Genomic DNA, 23,882 nt, shown 5'->3' with positions numbered 1-23,882 from the left:
ATTAAAGCAGCAATCAACACAGTCATTTGCTCACAGCAGCCTTGTGAAAATTTCTTTCAAGGCGAAAATTTCCACCTGCACTTAACAGACCATTTTGGCTTTGCCTCCTAATTTGGTTGTTATCTCCAGATATCTCTTTGGACACATCAGTGCCCAACACTTTGCTGATAGATCAGCTCTGAGACTTCTTTCCCTGGTTTCTTCAGGCCTGTTTGCTCCCTGCCTTGTTCACTGGGGCAGGAGCTGGAAATGTCCTCACAAGAGCTGGAAAAATAAACTACTTAGGGCTCAAGCAGAATGTGATTAACATATGCTTGATAGTTCCCTGTGCCTCTGGTGGTGGAGTGCTTGGGAGCTCCCACGATACTGTAAAAGCATAATTATTATTCTTAACATAATCTCATGCTGAGTTTGACATGGTGAGTGGGTGGCAAGTGGCTGTGGAGACCACTGAACTATAATGATTATTTCTTTCAGGCTGCATGGATTTTTAATCACCAAAGAATACACAATATCTTGTTAGTCAGCTGCATTTGCTACAGACTGTCTGAATTATTCCTGTGTACAGCTAATAAAAATGACTGGTAACTGTTAAGTCTGATAAGGTGAGCAGCACGTTCTGCAGGGGATGAGCTGTGAAGATAATGCTCCTCCTCACATACAGAAATATGGAAAATGGGGCCTGTGCAGTGATGGTGAACCCCCCTCAGTCTGCCTTCCTCACAGCACTACAATGCACTTTCCAGCCATAAATTACTTTTAAGAGAGGAGTTTGCACACTCTCCAAGCAACTACTCCTGAGTACAACCTCATCCCAGCTATTCCTGAGCACACCTACTCCTTTACCTGAAGTTTTGCTGCTGCCTGATCTAAATCTCCCTTGCCATTTTTTTTTCCCTCTAGCTATAGTGGTCCTGGGGAACAATTTCCTCGCTCATCCTATGCAGCTGCTTTGGACTCCTTTGAATATTGTTACCATATCTTCTTCAGTCTTCTCTTCTCCAGACTAAACCAAGAATGGCTGTAACTGGATTTACAGGACACTGAAACATCAGGAATTTGAAAAGCATGAGGTGTCAGAATCCAGCATTTATCCAAGCTAGTGGTATGGGATCATTCAAGGGAAAATGCCACACTGCCAACACCTGAAAACTGTTTGGTTCCATTCTGATAATTCGACATTTTTATTATCAAAGTTCACTAAAACCAGAAAGGTAATGAAACCAAAAAAACAAACATTTAAAGCTGCTTTCCGTTCTACAGGATAAGTTCTCTGGCACAAGGGCTGTCTTTTTCAGTAGCTCATGTATTTTGACCCTGTATTTTTGACCAATTTATTTTTCATTACCAGTGGACATGAAGGTGAAGGTGGTACCTGTTTCATAAGTTAACCTGAAGGTATTCACTTCTTGAACCACGTGCACTGTTAAGCAGATATTTGCAACCTGCCAAAGAGTTCATTTCATCAGCTCTGAAGACAGAAGTGATGAGGGAAATGTTGTAGGAATGGCTTTGTGGGAAAGTCAAGATCAGGGTATATACAGGCCATGGGGACCCAGACTGAGATGCTTCCAAAGAGGTTTCTCAAACAATCCCATTTTCCTGGGAGAGGGACTCAGGGACATCAATCCTGGTTCTGTGTTCCAGCACAGTAGAGAAGCACACTGTGAAGCCCAAGTTAAGGAACACCCAGGAAGCTGAGGACTGTGTGCCCAGAAATAGTGTCATTTCAGTAAAAGTGCTTTTATGACCTGTACTAAAAACATGAGCTTGCCACGTGATGCTGCTTTACGACGAGCAGAGGCGAGGCTGAAAAAATCAGAGTTGGGAATATTTTCCTCTAAGAACATCCTTTCCCAATGGGAATTAGGGTGGGTTTTTTTCCCCCCACCTCCCCAGGAAGGAAGCAGGCTGGTGCCCACCCCACTTACTTCAGCCAAGCGGGAGTGCTTGTGCACCACCTCAGCCTTGTTCATCGGCGTCAGCTGCTGCAGGACACTCCGGCTGTTGGTCAGCGCCCGCGTCAGCCGGGCAAACTTGGTCCAGCCTGCAGGGAAAGAAGGGAACCGAGTCAGAAATCACATCAGAACTACTCAGGCACCATCCAGCGCTAGTAAAGCTCCTTTCTGCTCAGCAATATTGTCTCAGACCTGAATGGTTTCTCTAAATTGCCGCACAGAGCAGCTTCAGGCTCCGGGCTTAAAGACCTTGCAAAAGAGGGAAAATACTGCTCCTTCAAGGCAACACAGGTAAATGTGAAAGGAATCAAAACATTCTTTCTTCAGCCTTCTGGAAACATTGTGTTAGAGGGATGACATCCTGTTTTCAGCCTTCTGGGGACATACTCTGCTGCTGAAATCTAATTCTAAGCCACTGAAGTTCATGCAAAAGCCTCCCAAGTCTGCAAATCCCGCTGAAGGGAAATCCTTCCCAGCTACAGAAAAGCTACTGCTGATTCAGGAGCACTGGAGCAGCCCCAGAAGTCTGATCTTTAAGTCTTTACTGGTTTTTGCCCCAACTAAACTTCAGGGACAAAAATAAACTGGAAAATAAATTAAAAAGACTGCATCAGCCACAATGCTTCAAACTAAAAAAAATATATCATTAAGCATTTAAAGTCAGATTAAGAACTTGATTTCAAATGGCATTAAGAAATAAATTTAGCTATTATACTAATGATAAACATCTGCTTTAATTGTAGCCTGGGACCCACACACTGAGCTGCCCCTGAGAACATTTGTCCTGCAGCACCCAGCAAGCAGCAGTTTGGTACTGACAGCAGCACCAGCCCAGGGACATGGCAGCAAGTCATTCCTGCTGGAAAAACACCCCAGCGTTTGTGATGCTGTGGATGCATCAGTGGATGGGGCAGATGGGTGCAGCAAAGAAAACACCAGGATGTTCAGCAGTGTAGCACCTCAGTGTTGAGCAGGAAAATTAAAAATCCAAGTATCTTTAAGGAAGGAAACAAAACATATTCCCAAGGACATAGGAGGAGATGCTGAACATTCCGTTTAGCCAGGTATAATGTCATTGTTTTATCAGAGAGTTGTGGATAAAATATCAAACAAGTCACAGACAGGAAAGGGGTTCAGGAGAAGGTTTAACTTTCATTTGATTTGAATGCTAAAATTAGGGGAAATATTCACATCTGAGAAAGGAAACATAGCATTTCTATGTTAGAATCATCACAGAATCTCAGAATGGTTTGGGTTGGAAAGGACCTTAAAAATCATCTCGTTCCAACCTCCTGCCATGGACAGGGACACCTTCCACCAGATCAGGCTGCTCCAAGCCCCATCCAACCTGGCCTTGAGCACTCCCAGGGATGGGGCAGCCACAGCTGCTCTGGGCAACCTGTGCCAGTGCTAGGCTTACTCTTAAATGCCTTTTGCTGATAGGGGTCAGGGACTTGGAATGTTAAGGAAAGCCCTGAGGGAGATGAAATAACAAGCAGGGAACAGAAAAGACAGTAAAAATTCAAGAAAAAATGAGGTACAAACTTGGCTTTGCCATTTACCATATACATATCACATTCACACAAATGTAAATCCATTGTTCATCATTTAACAATCAGAACAGCTTAAAATACCATGACACGCCACCAGCACTGCACAAACATTTGTGTCTGGCTATTTATACATGACCTCAAAAATGCACATAAAAAATTCACTGGGAAAAGGTAAAAAATAGAAGCATTTTATTAACTTTTCAAATGTAAACTTTAAATGTGAGCTTCAGATATGTCTCATGCTTCTGGAGCTTACAGGGATATTCAGTTAGGAATATGCACTTTCTCTGTTTAACAAGGTCAAGGCAGACTACAGTGATCTGTGAACTATTAATTTCTACTAAAAAATCCTTGCACTTTTCCTTTTCCTAATTGTCTATAAAACGGCAGGAAGGAGACAGCTTTAAGACAGAAGTCAGACCTGTTCTTTATTTTTCTAAACCAGCAATTTCAAAGACCAAGTGAGCCTGGTAACAGCATTGTGATGGCTCTGCCCCAGCATTTCTAGTAATTGCTGGAGGCCACACTGCATGCAGGTGATTTATTTTGGGTCACTGCAAACACACAGCAAGAACCAGGGAAAAAGAGCAGCTCTCCTCCAGGAAGATGTTCACTCACTTCCAGTCCTGGGCAGGTACTCACATACTCATGTACTCAGCCATGGTCCTCTCCCCCTGGAAAAATATTTCCCCGTGGTCCAGAAGGACAAATATGGGCCAGTCCCCAATCTTTATTTTGTTATCCTGCCTCACAGCTGATACAAGAGCGATGGAGAAGTGCTCAGCAAAAACAACACCACCACAGACAAACTGCTGGGTGCAGCCCAAATCACTCTCATTTGTCACATCCCAGTGCTGTCACCTACTCCAACTCCTGACAGGGACATGGGCATGTCCAGCAGGGAGAAGTGACAAGCCCTGTACCTAAGGAGGTACAACCCCATGGACAATACATGCTGGGAAGTGGTTTGGCAGAAAATGGTGTGGGGATTGCCAGAGGACCGAGCTGAACGTGTCCATAGTGGGAATCCTCGGCTGAGTGAGACACAGAACTGCCAGCAGGTCCAGGAGGGTGATCCCTCCCATCTCCTCCTCACTGGTGAGGCCAGTTCCTGCAGTGAGGAGGATTTGGAGAAGAGTCAGAGGCTGGCAATGACAGGAAATGGCTTCATGCACTCTCTAGAAACCCTATCTCGAGGTGCTTTTCAGGCTGAGAGATCCCTCTCACAAAAATACAGGGTTTAAAATGCCTGTCTTATAAAAGTAGAACTGGTAAGAAGTCCCTTGTCGCTATTCTAGGTAAGAAAAGCATCTGTCCTCCATTAACCACAAATGCAGAATTCCTGGGGAAGTTAGGGAAGATGGAGCAATAAGCTGCACACCAGACAACAGCAACTCTTCTGCTGTAAAAGTAAAAAGAAAGGAAAAACTACGATTTTTTTCAAATCCTTCTTTACCACCACATGAAATCATCAATTTCATGTGAAAGAAAGAAGCTACATATTTTAGCATTCAAGGTTACCACTCTGCTCATCTGCTCTGACCTCTTCTTTTCACAGGACAAACCATTTCATCATGTCTTTTCTCCATCAAGACCAAAGTTTTGCTTTGTGACAGAGCAGACCTTCTGCAAAACCCTTCCAGCCTCATTTAGAGACTTCACATTTTCACATTTCTTTCAGCCCTGTGAAGCCCATGATTCTGGACACTGGAAACACAGAATACACTAGCATGACTTTTTTTCTCCAACTCAGCACCAAGTCCAGCATTGTTTTACCTGCTCCAATCTACCCATCTGCAATAGTGTGAAAAAAAAGTACCAGGTTCTTTTGTTTCCTATTTACAACCCTAGAGAATTAAAAACACAGCAACAGCAAGATGCTGGGTTATGAGTGGGAAGGTGAAAATGCACACAGGCTGCCTTGTGTCTGAAATAATCTGCACAGGGTACATTTCTCTCTTTCTTGACCTTGTTGTAGACTAGACAAGTTCGGAATTATATTTAAAACCAATGTGTATGTTTAAATAGACCAGGGAAAATTTGCATAGCTGCCTACTGCTGTCAGTGTTTCTTCAAACAATTCTCTCCTTTCTTTTCCTCTTCAGACAGACACTTGAAAAGAATGATAATTTTATCCCAAGTATTAGTGACCGTCTGTCCTCACAGATATTTTCAGTCTGGAAGGAGTAAAGGAGATGCACAAATAGCAGGCGCAAGAGGGGCAAAAACAAAAATGTACTTATGAGAAAATTCAACACTTTTGACGCTCTCTTCAGCTCAGCTGGATTGCATCTTTTTCCACAGCACTGCCTGAAAAACAGCACCCTGAACTTGCACCACTGCACTCAAATTCTTGGGAAAAAAAGCAGCAGCATTCAGACCACACACCAGCTCAGGCCAGCAGCTGCTTCTCCTTACAAGCAGTTAAATTAGGTGTTCCACACAAAGATGTGAACCACCTCGATTGGAAAATTCTGGAATAGCTTATAAATAAAATGATTGTTTCTCCTGGTTCTCTTTCATTACTTTCTTATCCAGGGACAAAATGTTCCCCTGCTTTAAAAAAAACCCTCATGATCTGCATTCATTCTCAGGATCCAAAACAATGATCTCTTAAACAGGAACCTAGCAAAATATTTGCCTGTTTCTATCCATTATTCAAAGTAAAATTACTGCATTCTCAGTAAACTGGAGGTTTAACAGTTACAAGGACAGGAGAAGGCAAGCATGCTGATAGACATGGGCTAAACTACTCTCTGCCTTGGCCCAGCTGTAATCCTGCTCTTCAAGCTGGCAACTTCCTTCTTCCTCCATGCATTTTAGACACAATTAAATATTTTACATCCACTATTCTCCATGCCTCTTGCCCTAAACAGGACTGCCAATTTGACAGCCCTCTGACTCTGGGTCTAACTGAGACAGAAATAACTTTGTGATGACCTTCACACAACAGCTGAGCCAGAGGTTTCTCTGAAGAGAAATAAAAACAGGCATACCAAATTAATTTTTTTTAAAAGGTATTTTTTCTAAACCTTAGACGCTGTGACACTGGTTGAAGCTGTTGATGCTGTGACAGGATTCCTGGGGGAGTGCAGGAGCACAGGTGGGGGAGGTGGGGAATAGTCAGGTGAAGCAGACAGAGCACCCAAACACCTCCTCAGAGGAGGAAAAGCTTTCCAGAAGGGTCTGAGGAGTTCATTTACCCGCTCAGTGGTGTATGAATGTATAGATTCATACACCACTACAGAAACTTCATGGTGCCTGAGGGGGAAATGGTATTTCAAGGTTAGAGCTCAATCCTTTTGTCCCTCCACCACCAGAGTCCAAACTGTCCCACTCACAGCACGTGCCCTCCATCAGCTCCTCCTCCAACAAGAGCAGTGTTGTGCTCACATATCTTTCTCCCTGGGACCCCAAATCCATCATTCTGTTTTACACTGGACAGCTGGGATGGGCACATGTGTGCAGCATCTCTGGCATGGGCACAGCTCTGGGGCAGCTGCTCTGCACAAACCTCCCCTCCACTGCCGCACTCGCTGCTTTCTCTGTGTGCAAAATCCTTTCCAGAATCATTCAGAGACTCCACATTTTCACATTTCTGCCAGCTGCACCCTTGCACTGCCACAGGGACCTCTCTCTGCCCTTCTGGGCACCAGCCTGCTCCCCAACAACACACCCTGCACATGGGTCCAGCACACAAACACCCACAGGCAGCTCCAACACTGCTGCTCATCTCTGCTGCCTTCCCTGGGCAGGGAGAAATGCCAGCCAGGTCCAAGATGTTGATGCAGTGTATGGCAGAGCATAAAAAAAAAAAAAAAAGAGTAAAATCTGTCCAAAGAAATGCAGCAAGGGAGGCTTCCCCAAGCAGAAGTGATGCTGGAATGGATGAGACAGAATCATTGAATCGTTTAGGTTGGAAAAGACATTTGAGACTCTTTCCTGAAGGTTATGTGGAGACAAAGCCTTGGAATCAGAAGGATTTCCAAGCTCACAAAGCTCATGAAACAGATAATATTTTCAAATATAACTAAATGCAAGCGATAAAACCTTTGGAACTCTCACCATAATTTAATTAAGAGTTGAAATTTGCAGTCTCTCTGACTGGGTTTGTGTACAGTTCCAAATGCAGATCTAACCACCCAGCTAGTAGCCACACTGAAAAAAAAATATTTAGCTCATAAACTACATTATGTTATTTTAAAGCTAAATTCATACATCAGAGTTTATGAAGAGTTTACAATCTCAAGGTGAAATGTTAATGTCCTTTGTGGTGCCCTTGCTCTGAAAAACCTTGACATGACTAGCTGCCCCTAATAAAGCATTAATGCAGCTCTACTGGGTTGCAATTAACCTTTTTGTCAGAGTTTGTCTGGTCTTAAATAATGGTGACTTTTAAATCAGTATAACAGGGAACTATTCCCTACCTTAGACTGCAGGGAATACACCTGGGTTAAGAATTCTATTCAGTGTAAAAAAAACAATTGCAGAGGGCAATTCCAGCAGTGCTTGTGTTTGATCCCTGCCTGCAGGTGCACAGGGAACACATCCCAGCCATGGGAAGAGTGTTCTGATGTCGTTGTGAAGCACAAAACAGTTAACATGCAGAATGCTTAAATAATACATAATTTATGACTTACCCACAAGAGCAAAGAGCTAGCCCTGCTCAGAGTTAGGAAGTGTGGAATGCAATTGGTAACACAGACCATCCTTTGGCATAAATAGTTAGCATGTATAAATCCAAACTATTTCTAGACTCTCAAGCAGTAAAATCATGACAATGGTTTTTGTCATGAAAATGGCTGTTTGCTCTTTACTGCAGGCAAAGTATGTCTGAAAGAGTTCACTGTCTCTTTGAAAAACTTGATAATCCCAGTATTGGGTTTTTAGAGACAGAGGGGAATAAACAAGACTCCTGAATAAACAGATTAATAGTCAAACAATGTTCAATTATTCCCATGGTGCAGTGAAAATATTTCTGACTTAGAGTCTATTAAAATGAAATTCAAAATATTGGGATAAATTTCTAGAATTGAAACTGTGTGTTTCACGGTCTGAAAATGCACTGCACTCCTGGGATAATTTTTACATCCAACCTCCCTTCTTGCTCAGTGTTGTCTTCCCAGCTACCATCCACCCACTGCAACTGCTGGGTAGCTCAGTATGGATGAAGAACTAGTGGGTAATCTTGGGCGTATCATTTTACCTCTCTGAGCTTCAGTTTCTCCTCCTTAAAATGAAGATAATGCTAATTACCTAATTTGCAAGCCATTTTGAGATCTACTGATAAGGAGAGCTAAGATTTATATAACTCTAGACTACACTAGGCGTACATTTTAGAATTACAAAATATTTTTTAGTTTAATTCTCAAATAGCCTTAAATGTACAGTGCCCAACTTCTTACATTTAATTTTTCTGTAAATAAGGCTAAACTTTATACACAAACGAAGAGCCACTGGAGAACTTCTTCCCATAAGTGTACGCAAACTGGTGCAAATTTGGGGAAGAAGAAGGGGAAAAAATACTAATTACTGTAAATATCAGTTAACTGGCTTTTAGGAGTTGGTCAGATAGCAAAGGGCTCATCCCATCACATCATCTCATCCTGGTTCTGCATTTGAATCACCCCAGAGACACAGCGTGGCGAAAGCCTCTTGCACAGCAATCTTCACCAAATTGACCCTTGTGTGACACTCTCAATGAGATATTGAGACCACACAGTTCAATAAATTACAGGTTAAACGGGTGAAGAATTTATTACTTGGCAAGTATCAAACAAGGAGCAGTGGAAAATAGTAAAAATTTGTTACTGGGATCTTTCTGGACACCAGTGGCCAGGGATCCTATTCAGTGCTTGTCTCCAGGGTTTGAAAGTCTTATAAAATGACTGATAGAAGTGTCAAATGACAGGAGGATTAGAGGAATGTTAAACAGCACTGAGATGCTGTTTACATCAGCACTGTCCTGAGGACAGTCAGGATGATGTGCTTGATGCCTAGGCACGTGCCATTAAAACATGCTTTAAATGGAAAACAGTCATCCAGAGAAAAGCAATGAAAATTGTAACTCCAGCACAGGAGGGGGATATGTCCCAAGCAAGACAAGGTCTGAAAAGGATCCAAAGGTCTTGGTAGATGAGCAGTTCAGCATGTAATTGGCTTTGGCAAAAAGTCACCTGCTCCTTGGATACATAACAGTAAGAACTGGGCTTGGAGGCTGAGCAATGAGCAATAAAGAGGAATTAGCTGGAAACCCCCCCGGCCACAATAATTGCTGCAGAAACTCACTGGGGACCTGGAAGGCTGGAATCCAGGCCACCACAGCTTCATCCCTACTGCTGCCAATGAGCTGGATTAAAGGGCAGCTAAAATATCCATGTATCTGCCATCACCAGACCTCCAAATTCAGTCTAGACAGAGGTTTAAGGAGCTGAGCTCATTTACTTTATCAAATGAAGGCACAGTGATGAGCTGATTATATGTGTGGGAATTAGTGGGAATGCCTTAGTGGGAATTTCTTAATACAGTGGGGAAAAAAGACATAAGAAGATGCCACTGCAAGAAGCTGAAGCCAGGCTAATTTGACACTTCTTTAATGCCAAAAGCCTAATGGAGAAGCACAAAACATAGTAAGTAATGTAGTGGATGCTCAGCCTCTTCTAAATCAATACTGGATGCCTCCCTGGAGGGGATGATTTAGTTCCACACAAGTTCATGGGTTCAGCAGAGGAGCAACTTAGTGAAGTGGAATGCCCCGTGTTACACAGATCAGGCTTTTAAACCCCACTACATTTATACTTATTATTTTAGATTTGGCTAATGATGAGTGTTCAGTTTTCTACATACAAAGTGTATCCATCTACAAACAGCTTCTGCTTCAAAGATCAGCTTCCAGTTTAATTCAATCTCTCACAGGGCTAGATTTCATTTCAATGGGATTTCATTTTCATTGCACATTAAACTTCCAGAAATTTGCAGACAGTTAATGTGCATTGATGGGTTGCTGATGGAGCACACAAAGGGCTCCAAAGTCTGTATCATATTCAGAAAAAAAGTACTTCATTTCTGTGAAAGAAACTAAACAACCCTGGATATGGAAATGAAAATTCCCTCTTCTTCATTACAGGGGGTATCCAGCAGCAGTAAAGCAAAAAAAGGAAACAGAGGGGGAAGAGGGAGTGAAAATAAGGCCTTGGAGCATCACTCCTGAAAGTGAAGAAGCAAGTCTCTCTGTGACTATTTGGCCTGAGCAGTGTCTGCAGAAAGTGCCAGCAGCACACCGCTGAAGACATAACAGGGATGAATAACAGGGATGCTTGTCCTGCAGGAACAGAAGAAAAGCAACCTTGGAAGGTCTTCCAGGTTACTGGCAAGCTGTGCCTATCCCAAATGGATGGTTTAAAATACTACCTAAAAGAGTATTTCATCTGAATATTATCTATCTAAATACTAAAAGAGATTCTCTCTCAGCATCACTGCACTGAGTTGTCTGCTCTTGGCCTGAAAACCCACCTGGTGTCTTGGCAAATGCCCATTCTTGTCATGCTTCCCAAACCAAAGCCCTTTCCCCCGGCCCAGGAGTCCCTGGATGCTGCCCTCCAGACCCAGGGGAGAATGGAGAACTGGAGGTGATCTCCCTGCAGCCTGGAAGAGGGAAACAGCAGAAGGAGGCAGCATGAGATCAAGTGGGTCTCAATTGTTACCCTTGTTATTACAGTCACAGAAAAGTGCAATAAAAACTTGTTAAGGATATCCAAATTGTAACCTCTTAAATTACTGTGATGGATTACTGTCAAGGTGATGTACTCACCAGGGTACACTGTGCTTCAGCTAAAGGTAGAAACCTTATTTTCATGCTCTAATCCCTCCACCCACTTCTTCTATTATCACCAGGATGGATACCCCCTCAAGGAAAAAAAAAAAGGTTCCCATGTGCAACTAGTTATATATGCTTAATAACTTGTACTTATTAAAGATAAAAAAGGATCAGAATTATAGGCTTAGCAAGGATTAGCAAGCCATAAGTGCATATTTCTGCAACTACTACACTTTTTATAGCCCTGTCACACTCTGAGATAGAGTTGTATCATTATATAGAGTTATATAACCATAAAGAGTTATATCACTGGAAGCATTACAGCATTGTCCCAGACAGACTTGATTATCAGAGTCTGGCTCTATCAAGTGAAAAGGGAAAAAAAAAAAAAAAAAGCAACTTCAGGATCCTGCTGCGCCATTTCCCGATTCCATCTGTTAACAGCACACTGTCCTGAGTTGTAGGGGGCTCATTAACACAACTTTGCATCCTGATTCTACATCTCATTATTATTCACTAGAACTTCCCCATCACTACAGATGGGACAAGCCTGATGTTTCCTCAGAGACTGCAGATAACCAGTAAGAATCCCAGCCAACAAAAAATTCTAAGTTTACAAAGAGGCCACATTTTATCTTCACTGATGATAACAAAGGGAATAAAACCATTGCACAACTGGGTGAAACTCCACTACTAACCAAAATTGCTGGTCTTTTTTTGTTGGTTTTTTTTTTTGGTTTTTTTGTACACTTAAACTTTTTGTTCCATAGACTCTACAGAACTCCTGGCTTCAAATGGTGTTAACATTTTAAGTGGCCCCATTCACCCTTCTAATAGTTAGGGCCCAGAAAAATGGCTTAATTTTTTTCCTGATAAATAAACAGAAGATTATTACCACTGTGTATCTTTGGAGGAATTGAAAGTCTTCAGATGTTTTTAAAAGGCCATTGGGTGAAGACAGAATAAAAGCTCAGCAAGCTGATAAAAGCATCCAACTGTGACCTGACAATGGTACAAACATTAAAAAAAAAAAGATCCTTTTGGTTTTATTCACCTAAAGAAAATACATAATAGGATCTTTCATATGCTTGTAATGGCCTTCCACCTCTGCTGTGCATGCTTGAGCCAGGAGACCTGGGGATCTGCCCTCTGCCACCTCAGGTGGGACCTGCTGCTTGCTGCTGAATCCAGATCAGACAAATACTCCTATTAGCAAAGAGGAGCAGGAGAAGGAAAGGAGAGATCAGACAAGCACAGCACAGCTCCTTAACCAGAAAATAAAGCACTGGCCCAGTGACCACCAAGGGCAGCCATCACCTCCTGCCTCACCATGAATTCTCATACCTCTTCTTCTTCCACACCGCCCCCATCCACAGCTCATCAGCCACTGGCTCAGGAGCTGGGGCAGTATAAATCCAAACCTAAACCAATGGAGGGGTTCTCTCTGCCCTCCAGACCTCCAAGCTGCTGGTGACACCTTCACCCAGGAGGGAACACATCAACCAGGAAGCTGATCGTTCCTTCCATCATCAGTTTTGCTGCTTCTGCTGGAGTTGCTGGGGGTTTTGACACTTTTGACTCGTTAGACACTTTCTGAAGTAATTTTTCATTTCCAAGGAATGGCTTTACAGCAGGTTTTGGTCACTGTTACATTGCCATACATCATAGGTCTCCCACGCATCACGCAGCAATAACAGATTGGAGCACAAGTAACAAGAAAACAAGTCAGTCCAATCTTCAGTCAACAGTCGACTGCCTGTACCCTCTCAGAAAACAAGGGTTTTGATCTCTGTCACTGTATTTTATGAGAGGAAGATAGCTTTTAAATATCCCTTTTCTCAAGTCTTGCTTACAGTCCAGTAAGTTTCAACAGCTTTCTGGTCTGCAGCAAATTCACAGCCCCCTGGGTGAGCCTGAGAAAAATTTTCATTACTTTTACTCCCTCTGGCAAGCAAAGCTCCCTCCTCCTCCCTTCTTCCTCCTCCTCCTCCTCCTCCTTTCAGCATTAACAGAGCAAGTGGTGAGCACACAGGTAAGCACAGACACACCATCTGTCACAGTGTCCCAGACCTCTCTGACTCCCTCTGCCCGCACGGGGCTTGTCCCCGTGAAGTCAGATGCATTTTCTGCACTCAACAAACACGTTTTTAAACCCACATCAGGAAAAACAAAATCTCACCTCACCCTGGCAATGTGCTTTGTAGTGTGACAACTGTTTGTCATTTGTTTGTCCTGTTTTCCAAACCCAACAAGCTGCTTGACACTTTTGGGCAGATCTGCATCCTCAGCACCACTCTCTGTCCCCCCAAACCTGCTGTTCCCTGGCAAGGTCTCCATGAGACGCCAACCCCACCGGGTATTTCCAGGAGTGGGGACACACAGACACTCTGCAGTGTAGATACAACCAGTGGCATGATTTAAATACCTCATAGGGGCATGATATACTGAAGCTTCACAATAAAGCAACACACCTTTGAACAGTGCAGAACATTTTGGTATGGAGAGATTATTGCATAATGGCATCAATATTTTATTCCTGCTGAATTTTTCATTCAAATTTACTGCTCCCATAAGTAACACACAGTAACTCATCTGTACCATAGTTACTTATGTATTATGTATTGCATGGTCCTGGCAGAATTTCTTAAGAAATATCCTTCTTTTAAAAAGGAAAAAAAAAATAGCCTTTTCAATGGCAAATCCCAGCACTCGGCAGCAGCATTTTATTGAAACCCTGTTCCACAAGACTTTAAAAATTCTCTGCTAAATTTTAATGCATATGTTTACCAATCTCATAATTCAAAAATGAAGTGGCCTGGCAGCTTCTAAGCACATTGTAATGTTATCTGCAGGGACAATGAATTATGTATCTCTCATAGCACCATGTCTGACACAAAACCACTCTGATCCCAGAGCCCTGGGATCCCAGAGACCCACACAGCTGAGACACACAGGGTAATGCAACAGTGCTGTTTTCCCACCCCTGTAGTAAAATGCTGCAAATATTTGAATATGTTTTCCTTATATCAAGGATGCAAAAGACAAGCTTTAATTTATACAGAAGCAGAAGAAAAATCGGGTCAGTGGTTTGTGATGGTGAGGTTTGTTGGAGGCACAGATCAATGCTCTTCAATGCTCTAACCAAAGTAGATTCTTCAGGCTCCAGTTCTGTACTTTAAAGAAATGTGGGAGATGTGGCTGCACTGCCTCTGCAATGTTCTGTTTGAGTTTTGGGGGTTTTTAGAGTATGACTTTGACAGAAGTAAGGGCTCTTTAGACATAGAGCCAAGGCTCTTTGGCTGCTAAGGGCAGTATTTTGTGATGTCCATCATTAATACCTGGCATTTTAGCTAATGGTGCTCTCCAGTGCAGAGCAGCAGCACACAAGTCATGCATTTCACTGCTACTGCTCTTTCCCATAGGAACATATATTCCTGTTCTAGATGCCACATGGGTTCTGCTCCTCCTCAGCCACAAGACGGGGAGGGGAAGAGCTCGGCCCCTGGAGCACCTCCCTGCCTCCCCAGGGAAGGCAGCAGAGTCTGAATCCCCCAGGCTGAGAATCCAAAGGAGGATTCCTTTGTTGTGAAATTCATCATTTCTGCATTTGAGAGCCACCTTCAGTATGTTATCTCTGTCCTACTGCAGTTGCACTTCTCAGTGCAACTCAGTCCTGTGGGAAGCGGGGCAGAGCTGGGAAAAAGGGAGGATTTGGGAGCGACTTCCATGTGAGATGCATCTTGGTTCCTCCAGAAATCATAGAATAGGGAACCTTACAAGAGGATTCTTGCAAAGACTGGCTTTTTCCTTGACGAGCTCACACTATGTATTACATACACTGCAGCAAGGAGCCAGTCCCATGCCTTCAGATACCTATAAAGTCCTTTTAATTAACTGGCATTCACCCTAAAAAACTCTGTTTCTTTCCAGGCAGAAGAATTCCACATTATGGAGCTGCAAGCAAAATAAAGAACATTTGCAGGTTGCTAGCTAAATTGTAGAGACAATAAAGTTTATGATGACTGAGAAGGTATTCCTATATCAGGATCTTATAATTTTATGGATAATACTCTCTAGACAAAAAAAATCTGTCATATTTAGTGTTAGCTAGGAGGGGAACCTTTCATTTTAAGTCCGCTTTTATAAACTGACTTCTCAGTTATCCAAACACTTGCAGTAAGTGCTATCTAGAAATTAAGAAGCTGTTTACATTCAAATGACACCACCTTTTTATCCTAAAGAAGATGGCTTAGAGCACACCAGCTCCAAGTGAGACATCAAACCTTCTTCAAGCATGAAGGGAAAAACATAGTAAAGAATTAATCATCAGGAGGTAACTTCCAAGAGACGTGGATCATGTCCTGCTTTATGTAAGCATGCATTGTTTTCCCCCAAAGCAATACACATGTAAACCTGACACAAGACACATGTTTTGCAACTAAAGCAGAGGATGATGCTGTCAGATCCTTTGTACCTTTCCCCACAAATTTGTCCTGCAAGGCTGCAGGTCTGGCCAGGAGCTGTTCAGTGACAAGAGCATTCCAACAAAATCCTGCCCTGCAGCTGATAAGTAACAAGCACAATGCCCACTGCCATGCAGTCATCACTCCTCAGCAGTAATAAATGACTCAAGCAGGCTGTTTCACATTTCACCTCCAAGAGAGAAGAAATATCAGCATCTCATCACAAGGAGCTGGAATTATTTTTTTTTCCTGAAAAGATGACACCTATCCTGTAACAGAAAGATCTCCCAAAACAGCACAGCATTCAAACAAATCAAAACTGTAATTTTTAGAAAGTGCCTGCTGTAGTGATGAAGAAATGAATTACAAAGAAAAATGAAGGCTTGTGACTCTAGAAAAGCATTGGTAGGGAATTTCCACTTAGGGTGATTTATCCTTTTTTTTTAATAATTTAGGAGAGTGGCATTGAAACTCTGACAGGTCACGAAACATTTCCTCAGTTCAAGACAAAGATCACAGACATGACACGTCCCTGTGACAGGTCTGAGCTCAAGCATTTACTTCTATCCTTCACAAAAAATAATAATGTATTTCATGTTTACCTTTTGTTGAATCATCTTCAATTGGTTGCTTGAATAAAGTGATATCCTTAAAAGTGCACAAGAACAAAACCACTTTTTCGTGCTCATTTCTTATAGGTGCAATTTGCATGTAGAACCAAACTGGGGTTCCTAGAGCAGAGAAAAAAGTGACATTGAAATGTGGTGTAGCACAAACTACCCCCAACCCATATCACACACTATTAAAACACACATTTAGTTTAGCTGTGTATCTCAATATTTCTGCAACTTCCAGAGTTTTCAAGTTTACTTCCTCCAAGGAAAACAACATATTCCCATTTTTACAGCTTCATTAATCTAACTAGATGATAAACAGAGACAGAAGGCTATATAAAAATTTATTTTGAAATAAAATACATTGTTCTTCCCCTCTTGCTCTTGTTTTTTCCCAGCATGTTGCACAAACTTAGGTCTGAAATGTAGAAAAGTGAGAAAAAAACAGATGAATGGCATGTTTGATTCCCTCTTTACATAATATGGAATATTATAATATATACATAATAAATTCCCTCTTCCATAATATGGAAATATGGAGCTATCAAATCCAAAAATGACGGAATATACTGTGAAGTGCTCCAAATTTTATATGACTACATTATTTAAGAGGACCTGAGTTGGACTCTCAATGTCCCATCAGGACAAATCAGATTTGATTTCTTTTTTTGTGTTTCAGGTCACACCTCCACCTCCTCACTGCCCTGCCCAATGCTGCACTCTCCCAGCAGTTATCTCTACTTAATTTCTAAAATGAAACCAAGTGTTTTTCAAATCCTACCACCCATCAAATAAACAGCCAAAAAGAGCCCTTTATTTTGGAGTGGCCAGCTTGGCTTTTGGTAAGTCACCCCTGTTTGCAGAGAGCTCCTGCAGGTGCTCAGGAGCTGAAGCTTCCAGGCTGACACACATGTGGCAATCCCCTACACACATGCAGGTGTGCTCCACCAGGGGTAAAATACTAGAACACTGGAGCAATTTTCTTAGAAACACCCTGTTCCCCTGCATCTGGGAACATCAGATGCTCTCCATCCAGCAAAGCTCTGTGTCCCTCCCTCCCAAACGAGCACCTACGCACGCTGCACCATAAATGCCTTCACAGCCAGATAATTACCTCTGGGATTTGATGTGCTTTCAACCAGTTGATAGAGTGGCTTTTCTCCTGAGCTGCCTGAGAGCTGACACATTGACACAAGCCTCTTGCCCACTGTTATCCCACATGGGCACTGCTGGCCCCCCCAAATCTCCTCTGATGCACCAGGTCCGGGAGCTGTGCCAGGAGCTGCAGCACAGATCCCAGAGGGCAGAGAAAACCATTTGGGCTAGGATTACTGTGGGGAAGGTTAAAACACACAAGGGTTTATTGAAATTCAACCCAGATTAAACCAGTAACTCACTACCAGTAAACTGGAGAAGTGGGAGAGGTGTGGGACTGCTTTTTGTGATAATTCCAGAGCTATTATGCTGATTACTTGATTATCTTAATTCCCAGTTGCTAACCCAAGACAAAAGACTTTTCATAACTACTAAAACAGAGTGCTGCAGCTTTCTGGAGAAGTAATTTGCACTTATACTTGGGAATCCATTGGTACCCTTTGAGATGAAAGCAAGTAGGCAAAACACCCTGTACAAGGGTGCTGTCAAAAATCAAAGACAGAGGCAAGGTGGCTACTGCTGCAGAAGCAACAAAATGAGAAAAAATAGGTAAAGAGGTTTCCTGAGTATTACCATTTAGATAAACATATCTAGAGAGAGGCATGCATATACATACATACATATATACATATATATATACATACATAGATATATATAGATATATATATATATCTATGTATGTATATGCAGGCATGCCTAATGTGGTTGGTGAATAGTTGTGTGGGCAGAGGTAAGGACTATATAATAAGGGAATGCAGCAAAAAAGAAGAGAGTTGTAGCAAGCTTTCAAGTCTTGAAGCTGGAAGCTACAAGATTGGTTAGAACACCAAGGGGAGTGTGGAAGGCAGCAGTCAAACAGATGCTGCCAGAGAACATCCGCCCTTAAAGAGCATCTCTAACACAGCACAGAAGGATGGGAAAACAACTTGAAAACCCCAAAATCTCCCTCTGCCAGAAGCAAAAGGGAATGGGTAAAGGAAAAAAAAACCAACCAAAAAAAAAAAAAAAAAAAAAAACAAAACCACCACATTGTGCTACATTATCAAAAATACACAACACCTGGACCTACAGTTTGAAAATGTGGGTGGGAGGGTGCTCTGAAGGCACTGCAAGCCTCATGTAGGTGATAAACACAAGCCCTTCCACAGAGTAACCACCTATACTCTGCAGAAGTACATTCATACCAACAGATAACTAATCTTCATACCAACAGATAACTAATCTTTATACCAACAGATAAAGATAACCAATCTTTATACCAACAGATAACTAATCTTTATTTCCTTCTCTGCTCCCATTTTCAGCCTGGAGGATTGGCAGGCAGTGTCTTGAAGGACCATCTTCCACGAGGCTCAGAGAATGACAAATGGAAGGAAACCCTGAGCACACCAGCTGCTGAGCTGGAGCCCAGAGTGAGCCTGGTAGCATGAGTGAGTGTTTGAGGTTCTGGGCTTCGGGTGATGGAGAAGAAAGCTGACAACAGATGTTATGGATGGGAAGTGACTCAAGCCCGGAGAGGAATACTGAGTAATTTTCCATAAAGTCCTTCTGTAATCCTGCATAATTTATGGGAAGTGTAGGCTTGGAGATCTGGGCAAAGGTGAACATTTTATTAAGGCAACTGCAGCTCAATAAATCTCTGCAGCATCATCAAGCTCCAGCAGACAATCCACAACCCAAAGCAAAAATCATCTGCCTTGTTACAGGAAAGTCACCGAGAAGACTTTTTTTATACATAAATAAAATAGAAGGAATAAAATTCAAGCCGATCCTAGAGCAAGAGCTAAGAGGAGCATTTACTAAGAGAAGCCAGGGTTGGAGAGAGCACAGGGTCTCTGGGAACCACTTTGGAAATCACACGGACACAGGGCATGGCAGTGCTGGGCACCACCACTGGCAAAGATACCCAACATCAGCCTGTCCCAGGAGATTCCTCTGATGTGAGGGGGCATCCAGGTGACACGGAATGCACAGGAAACGGGAAGAGAAGCAGAAGATCTGTGGAACAGACACATCCATATTCTTGGGAACTAAAAAGAGGTCATTTGGAGGGCTCCCCTGGGCACCTGCAGGAGCAGCTGGACTTCAGAGCTGCTCTGGCTTCTCTCTTTAATTAACATGTTGGCTAAAATGCCTTGATGCAGGCAGAACTGAGAACTCTACAGGCATTTCCTGCTATTTTAGTGCCCACACAGGAAGATTGAGTCTAAAAAGGGAAAACAGAGGTAAAGCATAAGAGGAGGTGTCCAGGATGCTCCCTTCAATGTCATGAAAGGTTTAGGTGAGTTTGCAGTGAAATGGGGCTGTCAGGCACAGGGAGCTCTTTCCTGAGGCACAACATTCCCTTCCCTCAGCCACAGCATGCAGGAAAAAGCTCTGGCAATCCCTTGTCAGCACCAAAGCCCACCCAGGGGAAGCATGGCCTCAGATTCTGGGCTCCAGGCAGGTGAACCAGGGGGAAAGATCCCCAGCCCCACAGCACCTGCACCCTGTACTGAGAGCCAAACTGAGGAGAGCATCTCCATCAGGACTGCTTGGACTGCTCCTGGCCACCAACCCAGTCACCTGGGCTAATTCTGTGCAGAGTAGAGGAACCAGCTTTTCTGGAGCACCTTTGCTCTGAGTTTTGGCTTTCTATCTTGGAAGAGGCTCTGTGCTAGTGAAGGAGGCTGTTCATTTACACTGACAACAACAGGAATCACAACCACCAGCTCAGCAGATCTGTCCACCATGCACAAGTCCAGCATGAGGCCACACAACAGCATGGGATGTGCTCAGAATGTGCTCTAAGTCAACAAGCCAGTACTGCCCAGGACAGAAAGTGTGGCTGGAATGGCTCATGGTAAAGACAAAATGAAGAAAATCTCCAGTTCTGGCAACTCCCTGCAATCCCAACGCCACCAAGAAGGTACACAGGCCCTGAATCTCATGGAGCCATGGAAGGCCCTGGTTTTCTAACTAATCCCTGGGCTATGTGCCAGGCTCAGTGCTCTCCCCAGAGCTGCTACGTGTTGGTTTACACACCACAGAGGCATCTCAACACCACCAGGAACAGCCACTCCACAACCAGGGCCTGGCTTCTCACTTGTGGAGACATGGGGGAGTTTCCTGCGGGATGTGGGGGAACCCCATTCAGCATTTCTTTTCACTTAACCCAGTTTTCCTTCAGGGAAACAATCCTCAAAACTAAATATATTTTTGAAAGAAGGAGTCAGACTAGAGACAGCAGGCAACAACTACTATTCTTGGCAATCTGAATGCTTGGCCTGAAAAGAGAGATCTCTTCCTGAGCTGTGGCAACCAAAATGCCTGTTTCTTCTCCAAATCTTGCCCCAAATTTACCCATATGTCAAAATGAAAATTTCCTTCAATCTATTACATGCTTTAAATAGCTTTATCACTCCCAGCACCACACACACAAATATATACATACTGTTTTTCTTGTAGAGGAGAATTTCAAAGCAGTTTGACTCATAGTTGTCGAAAGTCTGTCTGACTTTTTCAATGGTCTTCTTGTCTGTCAGTTCACCATACATAAAACTGAAAAAAGAAAAAAAAATCTCTTTTTTTCTAGACAAGCAACAGCATTGTTACAATCACCTTAAGTAGCAAAAGCATTAAAGATGCTATGAGCTGTCATTTACCAAGGCTTAATTATGATTTATACTCCATTTAAACATTTAGAGTGTCACAAGGACACCTACAATAGTGAGTAACCATGACCACCTTCTTACTGCAAATAAATCCAACATAATGCTTCATTAAGTGCTATACTGAGTATATCTTTAAGGATATAAGGTTAGAAAAAGAGCTGACAGCTTATGAAACCATTATCATCACAGCTGCAGGCCATGGGAGTATTCCTGTCAAAACAGAGAAAACTGAACAGAATCTCTAAAATCCCCCAAATTTTGTTCAATCCTTCTGAAAGTCCTTCTGGAGGAGGGATGTAAGTTACTATAGGTAAAGGCTGTTGGCTGAACTGATGGCTGCAAATCTATCTTGTCAAGATGCATCTGGGACAATAAGATAATTTGAATTCTTTTACTAAACACCAAAACAAATAGAGGTAGGATTTAAACAGTGACGAGCAATGACTGCAATGTGTAGCCATGTCTGCACTACAATCAAACAACCAAATTCATCCTCATTTTCCTTACTGTATACTGCATTTCTTTAATAGTTCAGTGGAAAATACTAAAAAGCTTTTGGAGGCTCATCCCTCTCCAGACTGAGAATATAGAAATGTAATTTTAACTCTGCTATTTCTTGCCACTTAAGCATCTCATCTTTGCATTCTTTTCCAGGTCAGACCTCCAGCTGGTGTAAGCAAACCCAACCCCCTGACCTTGCTTTCGACAGCCTTTGTAAGGAAACAGCCAGGCTTTTATTGTCATTCTCCCCTGGATTAAAAATAAGTGAAGGCTGCTCTGTGCAAATACCCAGTTACAGAACTGAAAGAAAATGGAACATCACATAAAAGCTTTCAGACACTTGGATGAATATATTTTTAATTGATCAGACTTTCCCCCCCCCCCATTCTCTTAGTTCACAAACAGTTCGAGCCTCAGCTGAAACCTACAACAGAAAACCCTGAGAATATGAAAGGGAAAAGCTATCAGTGCCTCTGTGGTTTCAATCCAGCTTCTCTTATCGATCAACAGACCTCCAAAGGTTCAATAAACATTTATTTTATGTCTACTGCTCTGAAAGAAACAATAAAACAACACAGTGGTTAGAAGCTCAGCAAGCATTAAAGTACTCAATGAAGGCCAGAGCATGAATCTTTTCCCTTCACAGCCAGCCCAGGGAAGCAATGGAGCTGCTCCCACAACAGGCTGGTGCCTGGTTGTAGCATTCACATTCTCTGAAAAATCCTTTCACCCAGGATTTTTCTCCTGGGAAGCTGAGAAGCCTCAGAGAAAAGGAAAACAATTCTTATCTCATTTGCTTCTCCTGTGTTGTGCTCACATGTAGAATGTGTTTGGACATTGTTTACCCACAGGTGATTGTTTGGTTGGATTCTGCTGGGAGTTGTTTTGACTCTTTGGCCAACCAGGGCCAAGCTGTGTCAGGACTCTGGAAAGAGTCACGAGTTTTCACTATTAGCTTTTTAGCATTGTGTAAGTATCCTTTCTGTATTCTTTAGTATAGTATAGTGTTCTTTAATATAATATAGTATTATAAAGTAATCAATTAGTCTTCTGAGAACATGGAGTCAGATTCATCATTCCTGCCTTTGTCAGGACATTCCCAGCAAATACAATTTGGTCTGGGTGATGGAGGCATCAGAGTGGCTGCAACATCTGAGTCACTACAGCTGCCTCTTCACTGGCAACACAGGCACAGGCATTGATTAGACTGGGTATTGGGAAAAACATCACTGAAAGGGTGGCCAGGCACTGGAGCAGGCTCCCCAGGAATGCTGTGGGATCACCACCCTTGGAAGTGTTTAGAAAACACGAGGATGGGGCACTTGGGAGCATGGCTTCGTGGTGAGGGTGACAGTGCTGCGGTAGTGTCACCTTTGGGACAGCAAAGGAGGTGCCACTAGAGCAGCTGACAGCAAGAAATGGTTTTACCCAGGCACGAGGCTTCAGTAATGTCCTGATTATCATTAACATGCACAGCTGTCTCGAGGACGTGCAGAACACAGCCTACTGCTGCTTTTCAAATGACCTGCCTTTCCCCATTTCACCTGATAACCTTTTATACATTTATACATGAGATGGCAACAAAAAGAGTTTGATATTTTTAATTTTTTTTAATCTATGCCTTTTTTAATGCTCTGATGCATCTCTTTTTGTTTTCTTGAGACTTAAAACAATGTTTCTCATAGTCCTGAAGGAAAAAAATAGCAAGAATTTGTTGAGTGCTTGATTTTACATGATTTATAATACTGAAAGTCATCATTAATTAGTGTTAAAATGACAAATCCTACTTGATGATGAGAGGTGGACGATACCAGTTAGTGCTGCAGAACATGATCAATCAACTTTATGTTTTAAATTACAAGCAGCCTATTGTTGCAGTAAACCTGTAATGCTCAAATCTCATATTATATTCACACATAAAGAGACATTTTAAAGGCTTCTGGAACAATAAAAACATTTTTCAGAGGCAATTTTTAACAGCACCAAAGGAACCTCAGAGCTTTTTACTGCACAAGTTATATAAGATTTTTGCTTATCACAAGTTTAATTTAATTTAGTCTGTCCTATTTTGTACACATGGAGGGATTCCTACTTCTTTAGTCAATCACTCTGTCTTTTTCTGCCTCTTTTTTTTTTTTTTTTGTTATTCTGTGCTTCTCAAATGCCTTG

The 23,882-nt window shown here is 42.5% G+C and overlaps 1 protein-coding gene across 1 annotated transcript in view; it reads right to left on the bottom strand.

Moving 5' to 3' along the window:
• Positions 1-23,882, bottom strand: part of KCNH5 (potassium voltage-gated channel subfamily H member 5) — a 159,522-nt gene that overhangs the window by 118,532 nt on the left and 17,108 nt on the right. The window contains exons 3-5 of the mRNA XM_038138200.1: positions 20,993-21,099; positions 16,393-16,521; positions 1,932-2,047 (exon numbers count right to left, since the gene is read on the bottom strand). Of these exons, the coding sequence (XP_037994128.1) occupies positions 1,932-2,047; positions 16,393-16,521; positions 20,993-21,099 (352 nt within the window). The remainder of the gene's footprint in view (positions 1-1,931; positions 2,048-16,392; positions 16,522-20,992; positions 21,100-23,882) is intronic.

Source organism: Motacilla alba, chromosome 5 (assembly GCF_015832195.1).
Source record: "Motacilla alba alba isolate MOTALB_02 chromosome 5, Motacilla_alba_V1.0_pri, whole genome shotgun sequence".
NCBI classification, from domain to species: domain Eukaryota; kingdom Metazoa; phylum Chordata; class Aves; order Passeriformes; family Motacillidae; genus Motacilla; species Motacilla alba.
This window is presented reverse-complemented; position numbering and strand designations above follow the sequence as displayed.